The following is an 11,930-nucleotide window of genomic DNA, read 5'->3' on the forward strand; positions in this document are numbered from 1 at the left end:
CTAGCCCATATACTAAAATAAATCCCTAATACCATAGCCAACAAGTAGTCAACAAGCCTTTGTTTGAAGACATCCAAGGATGTCTTAACCCATCATCCTACTTCTGGAATGTGCTAATTATTAGAAAGTTTTTCCTGATAGCAAGTTTAAATTTTATCCACTTTTCCTGGTTCTGTCCCTTAGGGCCAAACAGAACATGTCTAATCTCTCCTCCATATAGTATTCTTTCAAATACTTGGTGATAGCTATCATACCCACTAGAAGTCTTATCTCTTGCAGGCTGAACATCCCTAATTCCTTCAGCCAAAGCTCTTATAAGATAGATTCAATATCCTTTACCACCTTGAAGGACCATCTCCAGCTTATTAATGTCTTTTTAAAAATTGTGGTACCCAGAAATATATGTAATAATACTCAGGTAGGGCTTGATGAGGGTAGAGTCCAGTGGGACTGTCACTTCGATATTCCAGGAAGCTAAGGACAACTCTCAATTCAGCCCAAGATGTCATTGGCTGTTTAGACTGTCATAGCACAATTGTTGATAGTCAATTGTTAATAGCAGGCCATTCATCAACCAAGTAACAAGCACTTATTAAGCATCTCCTATATTCTAGGCACTGTGTAGGCACAGGGGATGTGAAGAAAAAAATGAAGGAACTTCCATTTTTATCAGGGAATACAAATATATGCATAAATACATATACATACACACACACACACATACACACACACACATATATATATAAATACCTTGGCAGAAGACAAAAGCAAAAAAATAAAAGACTTGAGTCAACTTCCTGTTTTTAATTATCATCATCTCACCTGCCCTTAGAAAGTCCAATCCTGAGGGTAACTAGGTGGTGCAGTGGGGAAAGCACCAGCCCTGGATTCAGGAGGACTTGTGCTCAAATCCAGCCTCAGACACTTGACACTTACTAGCTGTGTGACCTTGGACAAGTCACTTAACCCTCATGGCCCTGCCTCACCCCCCAAAAGAAGAAAGTCCGATCCCTTTTCTGATTCTCCCTTTTCCCCAATATGACGAAAACAAATGAATAAACAAAACCCCCAAATCTAGTATATTGTTCTTAGCTTTCCTTGCCAATTTCTGCTCATTCTCAACATTAGCTTTCCTGACATAACTTTTATAGGACTCTGTCACACTTTTGCATTAATCCTCCATTGCTTTTTCTTGCTGCCATCTTTTCTACAAATCTGTTTAAAAAATATCTAAGTTATTTGGTAAGTTCTCTATGAAACCATATTGGACTCTCCAGACAATTCCCATTTTTCCTTCTCATCTTAGTTGCTTTTCTTTTGCGTCTATGGTATTACCTTCATAAGAGTTTCCTATCTTTCCCTAGTCAACTTTTTCTTTGACTTCTTTGGGAATATGAAGGTGAACTGGAAGTCTCTATCCCTGAGAGTTGTACATGTCTTCAAGTGGGAAGAATTTTCTTAGCTATCTCATATTTTCTCTTCCTTGTACTTTCTCACTACAGGCTCAATCACAAAGACCACAGAACATATAAGTCAATTTCAAAATGTCATTCTGGAAATTTCTATGTTAATTTCTTATTTAAAACCAGCTGTAGGAGGAACCTTGGGATATTTGAATTAGACACAATCAAACACATTTTAGAAATGAAATTGCTTTATTGTCCCCCTTTGGATATCTAACTTTGTATGGGTTATACTTTGGGGAAAAAGAAAAGAGAGAAGACTTCATCCATGTGGACCATTTTTAAAGTAAAAGGGATTAATTTCACTTAGAAGTAATAATAATAATATTTATATAGTACTTTACATTATAAATATATGTTTATATATGTTTATGCCTATACATATATATGTGTATATACATACACATACACATATATGTATATACATGTGTATATATATGTGTGTATATTGAGCCTTGCAATAAAGGTATTATTCTCATTTGACTGATAGATTAGAAGTCATTAAGCTGCACTGGGATAAGTAGGGAGGATAAAAATAAAGGAAAACAAGATGATCTGTTCTAAAGGAGCTTACATTCTAATAGGGGAAGACAAAACATAAAAACGGGCTGGAAGGGAGTTGGGGAAGGTGGTTGTGGGCAGGGTCCTGGAGAAGGAACTAATGTAAACACAGGGCTGCTGAGGAGGTGGATAAAGCAAAGGCTCTAGTAATAATAATAATAAACAATATTTAGATGGTATTTTAAGGTTTGCAAAGAGCTTTACAAATATCTCACTTGGTCCTCATAATCACTCTGTGAGGTAGGTGCTATTATTATCACCCCCATTTTACAGATGAGGAAACTGAGGCTTAGAGAGGTTAAATGACTTGCCCAAGTTCACATAGCTAGTAAGCATCTAAAGCAGGATTAAAACTCAGGTCTTCCTGTTTCCAAGTCCAGCACCAGATTAAAAAAAACAATTAAATGTCTGAAGAGGTCGATGTGGTTTCATAAAGTAAAGGTTAAATCAATGTTAAGAGAATGAGGTTATATTTGGTTCATTTCTCGGTTCATGCCTCCACTCAAGTCCTCCTCTCATGGCAAATTGTAACATGGAATTAACTCTGGTTTCTCTAAGGATCATAGATTTCCCTTCCTCCCTGCCAGCTGGGAGGATCCTCAGAAACTATCTAGTCCATCCCTTTTGTTTTATAGATGAGGCTACAAAGGTGCAGATAAAGTGTTTTGCCCAAAGGTACACATGTAGCAGTCTGAAGAGGAGGGATCAATCCTGTTTTCTGGCTCCAGAATCAGTGCTCTTTCCACTCTGGCTTGCTGCTTTCAGAGCCCAAGCCCTAGAAAGACCTACCAGCCCAAAAAAGGTTCAAGTTTATGTCTTGTTTAGACTGCTCGTCTGACACCCTATGATCAGCCAAGTTTAGAGAAGCCCACCCTCAGAATTCTGATCACCCAGTGATGAATTCTGTAGTCAGAGTAACTCAGGAAGGAGTAGCAATCTGTATGGGTGGAGGAAATACTTGCATTGATGGAATCATGGGTCTTTTGAAGTAATGAAGTGAAATAACCACAAACATGAAATATATACTATGACCAGAAATCAAACTAAAGCCAGATTCAAAAGAAAGTTTCAGTATTTACTATCTTAGCTGAAATTAAGAATTATCTCAACTTCAATTTCAGATAAATGATGACTCATATTGTAAATATTTAGGCTCTACAGACTGAAGCTATAGTTCAGTTATATAAGAAAGGTCTTATGAAAGTGATAAAACAAACTATGTAGTTCTATCTTCTGGGATCTAGGGCAAGTTCATCCAACAGATAATTAACCTGTGTTAGGTACAGTCAGGGATACAAAATAAATTATGAGATGATCTCTGCACTAATTCCATTTCAGGATTTGGGTTTTATGAGATATGGTTTATTAACATAGTTATCTCAAATAATCAAAATTTTTCTCTTAATGTATTTTCCAGAGTCTTTTACTCAAATTATTAAAGAGCTGAATGGTACTTTTAAATATACCTTTAATTATTGCCTCTTTTCCTTCCAGGACACATATAGCGGTTTAACGGGTGCTTTGATAACTTGCAGAGAAGGAGTGCTGAATGAAAAGGGACTAAGAAGTGATATTGACTATGAATTTGCCCTTCTGTTTTTGATTTTTAATGAAAATGAATCCTGGTATCTGGATGAAAATATCAAAAAGTATCTCAACAAAGATCCCCGAAAATTTAAGCACACAGATGATTTTGTGGAGAGCAACAAAATGCATGGTATGTAAGGGCTGGGCCAAGGGCATGCAAAGGTCAGATCAAAAACATAGCCATTGGAATCTCTAACTACTGAGAGTCCTTGGTCTTATTTCACTTTGAACCCAGGAGGCAGAATTAGGCTCAATGGATAGAAATGGAAGAGAAATAGATTTAGACTTATTATTATCAAGGATAGAAGAATCAAGAAAAAGTTCCTCATGTTGAGAGTTGTCTATTAAAGGGAACAGGCTGTCTTAAGAGGAAATAGTTTCCCCCTCATTTGGCGTCTTTAGACAGAACGCTAGATGACCACTTGTTGGTTACATTATAAAAGGGATTCCTGTTTAGCTATAGATTGGACTAGATGACCAAAAAAGTCCCTTCTTACTCTGAGATCCTGTGACTTTCTTCCTCATCTTGCCGACTACCCCTCTTTCCAAAAAGACAGCTAAAGAAAGTTCTCCATTACTCTTTCAACATAATGTCTTAGTTAGCCTTTGGTGAGCTGGCCGAATCATATCACTGAGTCACTGATTCAACTTACAGTATTCTATTTCTGAATGTCAACACATCCTTAACATGTGATAGAGACTGTGCAGTATTTTTTAAAATTAAAACTATCAAAGGCATGTATCTTTGCACACCCATCTAAGTTTTAGCAATAGCTCCTGTCTGGCCTCTCCTGGAGGTATATTTTGTTTTTCTCCAGGGCACAGAAAATTATCACAGCATTTAGAGTCACAGACCTGGGAGTTGGAAGGGAAGACCTAATGCTCAACTCTCCCTGCAGTATGAATCCCTTTTACACCATCCCTGATAAGTAACCACAAATTCTGATGAAAGACTTCCAGTGTACACCAGCCATTGTTGGACAGCTCTTATTGCTAGGAAATTTTTCCTTTTTTAAAATTAGAATTGCTTTCCTGTAATTCCTACCTGTTGTTACCAGGGGCAGCTAGGTGGTGCAGTACATAGAGCACTTGCCTGGAAGTTGGGAGTATCTGAGTTCAAATCTCACCTCAGACACTTTACAAGCGATGTGACTCTGTCACAACCCCAATTGCCTTAAAAACACATGGGGCCATCTCCAGTTGTCCTGATGTATATCTTGCCCTGGAACCAGATGGCTCTGGAGGAGAAACTGAGATTGGTGACCTTGCACAACTCTCCCTCAGTTAAATCCAATTCAGTGCAAGCAAGTCATGATATCACCCCGATGTCATGGTTCTCTTTGAGAACAAAGGACAAACAACAACAACCCACTGTTATCAGTTGTACTGTCTAAGACCAAGCTGAATAAGCCTAATCTACAGCCAAGAAAAGTAAACCTTTTCCCATATGACAGACCTTTAGAAGAGAGAGGAGTGGGGATTAGGAGCTTCAGAGAGTATTCAAGGTTTGGAACTCATGCTGTGGGGAATTTACTTGGTACTAAGCTAAAGATGAATAGAGGATTATCAAGCATCTTTGAGGACCTAGTTGAGGAATAATAGTTTGAAATCTGACCTTTGAGGTTAGAAAGTTTGAATTTTGCCTTTCCATTGGTTTCCTTTTTTTATTCCAATCACCATTCCTATAATTTAGCAAGCAACATATCCCTCCTTGTTAAAATATAAATTTTTATAGGGCAGGGTCTATCTTTACTTTTGTATTTGTATTCCTAGCACCTAAGAACACTGCTTGACCTGTAGTAAGTACTTAGTAGTATAGCTAGGTGGCACCATAGTGCATAGAGTGCCAGGCCTGGAGTCAGGAAGACTCATCTTCCTGAGTTCAACTCTAGCCTCAGACACCTACTAGCTGTGTGAGCCTGGGCAAATCACTTAACCCCATTTGCCTCAGTTTCATCATCTGTCAAATGAGTTGGAGGAGGAAATGACAAATCACTCCATGTTTTTGCCAAGAAATCCCCATATAGGGTCCCAAAGAGTAGGACATGGCTGAAAAATAACTGAACAAAAGCACTCAATAAATACTTTATTGTCTATTCATTATTAGGAATTCATATCATTCAGAATGTGGAGTTGTGGGGCAGCTAGGTGGCACAGTGGATAGAGCACCGGCCCTGGATTCAGGAGGACCTGAGTTCAAATCCAGCCTCAGACACTTGACACTTACTAGCTGTGTGACCCTGGGGAAGTCACTTAACCCTAATTGCCCTGCCAACCCGCGCCCCCCCCCCCCCAAAAAAAAACAGAATGTGGAGTTGTATCTGATGCTTTTGTTCTATTTTAGACTAGTGACATATATGGGACAGGTTTGACTTGATAAGTGGGAATATTTGTAAACATGGAAAGATGATTCCAAATCTAGAAGACCAATGAAAATGTTTTTTGGCACAAAGCTGTTGCTCAGCTCAAAGGTGGATTAAATAATAAATATCCTTAGACTAATGAATAGCTCTTCATCTCCCCAGCAATTAATGGAAAGATTTTTGGAAACCTCCATGGTTTAATAATGAATGAAAATACGATGACAAACTGGTACCTGTTGGGAATAGGAAATGAAGTTGACATACATACGGTCCATTTTCATGCCGAAAGTTTTCTTTTCAAGGTAAGTTAAAAGCTCTAAATGTTTAATTTTCTAGAGAGACACTACAGAATAGAATTAATTTATTTTCACCATGAAATAGAGGTTATATCATACTATTTGTGATATATTATGATTTATAAACTCTTAAGATCTAGGGACTTTAGAAGTAAGCTCAACTCTCTCATTTTACAGAGGTAGAAACTTGGGCCCTTGAGAAGGAAAATTACTTGTCCAAGGTCAGATAACTAATATGTGGCAAAGTAGAGATTTGAACCCAAGTCCTCTGACTCCAAATCCCAATTCTTTTTCCATATTATTACATTAACTCTTCCATATCACACAGTGTCTCTCTCAATTCACATAGATGACAGAATATAATCATATAAATATGATACCCTCCTAACAATGTGTTCTATGATCATATATATTTTATACCTTCACATTACCTAATTAACTTCTGTAATACATCCCAGTTTAAAACACATCATTTTTATGTACATGGTGTTTTACAGATGAAAAATGCTTTTATATATCTTATTCTATTTGATCTTTGTAATAACTCTATTAAGATAGACAAGGAAGATATTATCATCCCATTCCTCAAGATGGTGAAACTGAGGTTCAGGGGAATGAAATTACTTAGTCAAGGTCATAAGAACTAGTGAGTAGCAGAAATAGGATTTGAACCCAGGTCTTTTTACAAATATTCTACCAATGGAAAGTCCCTGGTCCTCAGGAAAATATTTATGAATCCATTCAAAGAGAGGAGGGTCTGGAGAAAGAGTTAAAAAGAGTTTTTAGCTTAGCTTAGATCAGTGTCCCTTAGAGATTGAAGAGACTAAAAGAATCATCTCTAACATATATTATATCACCATGATGGTACCACTGTGTAGTAGAAAGAACTCTGAACTTCCGAGTCAGGAAACATGTGAGTTTGACTCCTGCTTCTGATACCTAATCAGCTTTGTGATCATGGGCAAGTCAACTAAACTGAACCTCGGTTTTCTCATCTATAATATGGGAATAAACTTGGCATACCTAAAACAAAACTGATTATCTTTTCCCCAAAATCCAATCATCTTCCAAATTTCCCTATGTTTATCCAGGATACCACCATCCTCCTAGTGACTCAAGGGTGACCCATGGTGGCATCCTCAACTCCCCACTGTCCCTCATCCCAAATATCCAATCAGGTGTCTAATATTGTTACTTCTATCTCCACATCTCTTGCATATGCCCCCTTCTTTCACACAGCTACCCTCCTACTTTATTCCTTTATCACCTCTAGTCTAGACTATTACATTAACCTCTAAATTGGTCTCTCCATGTCAAGTCTCTCTCCACTACAATCCATTCTCAATTTTCCAAAAGCACAGGGGTGACTATATCACAAATCCCCCAAATCAGCCAACTCCAAGGGTTCCCTGTCACTGCTAGGACTGCACATAAAATCTTCTTTTTGGCATTTAAAAGTTCTTTACAATCCGATCCCTATTTATCTTTCCATTCTTTTTCTTCTTCTTCTTCTTCTTTTTTTAAGTGAGGCAATTGGGGTTAAGTGACTTGCCCAGGGTCATACAGCTAGTAAGTGTTAAGTGTCTGAGGCCGGATTTGAACTCAGGTACTCCTGACTCCAGGGCCGGTGCTTTATCCACTGTGCCACCTAGCTGCCCCCTCCATTCTTCTTAACTCCCCATCCACATACTCTATGGTCCAGCCTCAATGGGTCTACTTGTTTTTTCCCCCATACTGCAGGTAATTAGGAGGCTATTGCAGTGGTGCAGATTTAAGTTCTAGGAAGCCCTGGTAGACTATGATGCTTGCACTAAGAATAGAAAAGAAAGCATTTTAGTAAGCACTGAAGCCTTAAATCAATAGAATGAAACTTTAGTGGGTGACTTTTCTGATACCAATCAGAGCATGGTAGACAAGTGTTTTGAACATACCTGGATGAGATTGTTTGCTTCATCTGAAATCATACCATTATGTACCAGGCCATCTCTATTGATGAGGTTCTGAAAAGGATACTTTTTTTTTTTTACTTATAAGGTATTTTATTTTTTCTGTTACATGTAAAGATAGTTCTCAACTTTTGTTTATACAAGCTTTACAATTTCAGATTTTTCTCCCTCCCTCCCCTCCCTCCCCTCCCTCCCCCCCTCCCCCAAACAGCAGGCAATCTGATATAGGTTATATCTATATATCTATATACATATACATATATCTATATACACACACACATATATATACACATAGTAACATTAATCCTACTTCTGCATTAATCCTGTTATAAGAGAAAAAATCAGAGCAGTAATGCAAAACCTCAAAATAGAAAAAAAAAACAACAGCACCCAAAACAAAAGAAACAATATGGTTCAATCAGCATCTATACTCCACAGTTCTTTTTTTTTTTTCTTGGATTTGGAGATCCTCTTCTATCACGAGTTCCCTGGAACTCTTCTGTGCCATTGCATTGGTGAGAAGAATATAGTCCATCACAGTAGGTCAACACTCAATGTTGATGATACTGTGTACAATGTTCTTCTGGTTCTGCTCATCTCACTCATCATCAGCTCACGTAAGACCCTCCAGGTTTCTCTGAACTCCTCCTGCTCATCATTTCTTACGGCACAATAGTATTCCATTGTATTATTATACCACAACTTGTCCAGCCATTCCCCAATTGATGGGCACCCCCTCAACTTCCAATTCTGAAAAGGATACTTTTAATATTTCTGCTTTTCTGCTTTAAGTATAAAATTTTTAAGTCCTAAAATATGGTCAATCTTTGTAAAGGGACCACGAATGGCTGAGAAAAAAGGTGTATTCCTTTCTATTTCTATTCATTTCTTTCCAGATATCTATCATGTCTAGTTTATCTAAAATTGTATTCATTTTCTTAAATTATTTCTTATTATTTTTTGGTTAGATTTATCGAATTTTGAGAGGGGAAAATTAAAGTCCCCTACTGTTAGAGTACTACTATCTATCTGTTCTACCCTGGGGTGTTAAGGGCACTAAGACACTCAGGATTACCTTCCAACACTGAATAACCTTGACTTGACTTGGGAATTCTTCTTCAAAGCACTTTATTGACTTACATAACATCTTAATACTTTGATTCATTTAATTGCACCATTTAGATAGAAACTCCTTAGAATATTGTTATTTCAGATAAGTAAGTTTTCTTTGATTTGGAAGCCAGGGGAATAAAAGCCAGGGACAAATAATAACTTTTTATGGAAATGGTTAGAGTGCTGATGCTAGAACTGTCATGACCATCAACTGTGTGTCAACCCTTTGTCTGTAGATGAGTAAGAAGAATCAGAAGACATTTTGTGGGTGGAGAAAGTTTAGATTCCCCCCAAGTTCTTTGTGCTCTTATTAGCCTCACTTGAAGCCAGGCAAGAAAATACTCAGGGATTTGTTTTGTTTCCACAGTTGGATAAATCTTTTCGTGAAGATGTGTATGATCTCTTTCCTGGGACATTTCAGACTATTGAATTGATCGCAGATCATCCAGGAACATGGCTCTTGCATTGTCACGTATCTGATCACATCCATGCGGGCATGGAAACAACTTATACTGTCTTCAGGAATTTAGGTGCTTTTTCCGAATCATTGGTATTTAATACTATATAACACAATCAATATTTATGTGGACTGTGTGCATAGCACTTCTTGTACTTGGTGCTAAAGGAGAGATAACATTTGATGAGTCATGGTCCTTGCTCTCATAAAATTTATAGTCTAACAAGGGGATAAGACACAAATACAAATTACTAAGATAGACAATGTTAAAAAAATAAAATAGGCAATGTTACATGATTACAAAGCCAAGGGTTATGTGAAATATGAAGGGAAAAATCATCACTCACTGGAGCAACTTGGAAAGATATCCTGCAAAAGGCTGCATTAGAATTGGGTTTTATAGGACAGGTAGTAATTCAACATATAAAAGGGGGCCCAACCATGGCTCCAGAGGACTAATGATGAAACATGCCTCCTACCTCATGAGAGGTGATGAATTATAGGTGCAGAATGAGGCATATTTTTTTCCTTAGACATGGCTGATATAATGATTTGTATTGCTTGACCATGCTTATTGGTTACAAAGGAAGGCCTTTTTAGTTTTTAAGGCAGGGAGGGAGAACAGGGGGAGGAAGGGGTGTGATAGTGATGTTTTTAAAAAGCACAGAAAGAAACAGAAAGAAGTTCAGAGGAAAACACAAATGGGACAGCTTTGGAACCAATATCCTGCCTTTTTTGCACACATTAAAGAAGAAAAGAGGAAAGCAATATATGGTGGAGATTCAGGATATTTTACATGTAATCATATTTTTCTCTTCTTTTTATTTGAGGAAATGCTCATTTGCTAGTGCAACCTGGGTTTCCAGTGAAGCCCGAAGCATTTTGCATGAGTCTCTCCACACAGGTGGAGAGAATGCTGATGGGTTATTGTATGCATTGAAAAGGCATTTTCATTTTCATGAATTATTCTTCATTTCTTCAAAAGGAGGATATGTATGGTACCAGATTCTTTTGGGGACTAAAGGAAAAATCAACTCTTTATTATGGTGCCCCCAATTTCCAGCTTGACTCTGTAAATATGTTGATCTAGAGATACAATTGGTTCCAAACAAAAAACTGCATCCCTGGCCATTATAAGTTAAAGAAAAGTACCCCAACCTTGTAGACACCATCTTACTCCCTTCCCACCAAATGCAGGTTACACAGAGGATCCTCACAAATAATGAACAGTATGTAAACCAATTTATCTAAGCAGATAGCAAGCAACATTGAGTCAGCATTCTCTCCACTAATTATGCTATCATGCAACATGGCTCAGGATTGGTGGGGAACCTGGTTGGTCAAATTCAGAATATAAATAAGATTAAAAGAAAGAGTTTTTTAAATAAAGATTGTGAGGAGAGACATCTCAGGCACAGTGAACTTCATGAGCACAGGGCTGTAAGCACACAGTTTGTGGACAAGAAATAGTTCAATTTGACTGGAATATATAGCCCATAAAAGGGAATAATATAAAACTGAAAGGTATGATTATTCATCACTTATGTGGTGTGAAGAATACATATGGTGAGAAGATAGACTTCTTAAAGGGTCTTAATAGTAAAGACCAAAGTGGGTGCTACTGAGCTACCAAGGAATGACAGGGAGGCTCTGTGATTAGATTTTAGTCCCAATGAGTGGGATGAAACACTGAAGAAACAGTACTGTGAACGGTGGGACAGATTGCTCTTTAGAATTCTCTTGCTGACAAAATATTCTCTTTATCTAATTTCTCCAGATAACGGGATTCCTTATTCCACTAAGACCTCCTCTAAAGAAGAACCAGTCCCTCCCACTGTGCCTACTGATGGTAGCTATTGCCTCTTTCATACCTATCTATATATGTTTTAAACAATTCCACTAGAGAAATGCAGAAGTCGCTGACACTACTTCTTGTTTTCACAGGAGTCAATAAGGAAAATATACATTTCTTTGGCAAAAATCTGGCTCCCAGAGCAGCAAAGGCAGCTTTAGTCATCCTCTTTATCATTGGCCTCCTTCTCTTCCTAGTGGTCATCGGTCTCTTCCTCACTCTCCGATCTCTGAGAAACCGAATGGCTTACCGAGCCATTCAGACTTGTGCCCTTCCCACTGATGCTTTGTAA

General features: G+C 37.8%; 1 protein-coding gene across 1 annotated transcript in view; it reads left to right on the forward strand.

The window, feature by feature from the left end:
* The window catches only part of HEPHL1 (hephaestin like 1), an 88,809-nt gene extending 76,879 nt beyond the window's left edge, over positions 1-11,930 (forward strand). Inside the window, exons 16-20 of the mRNA XM_043996385.1 lie at positions 3,519-3,741; positions 6,137-6,276; positions 9,697-9,859; positions 11,564-11,638; positions 11,731-11,930. Of these exons, the coding sequence (XP_043852320.1) occupies positions 3,519-3,741; positions 6,137-6,276; positions 9,697-9,859; positions 11,564-11,638; positions 11,731-11,930 (801 nt within the window). The remainder of the gene's footprint in view (positions 1-3,518; positions 3,742-6,136; positions 6,277-9,696; positions 9,860-11,563; positions 11,639-11,730) is intronic.

This window comes from Dromiciops gliroides, chromosome 3 (genome assembly GCF_019393635.1).
Source record: "Dromiciops gliroides isolate mDroGli1 chromosome 3, mDroGli1.pri, whole genome shotgun sequence".
Classification (NCBI taxonomy): domain Eukaryota; kingdom Metazoa; phylum Chordata; class Mammalia; order Microbiotheria; family Microbiotheriidae; genus Dromiciops; species Dromiciops gliroides.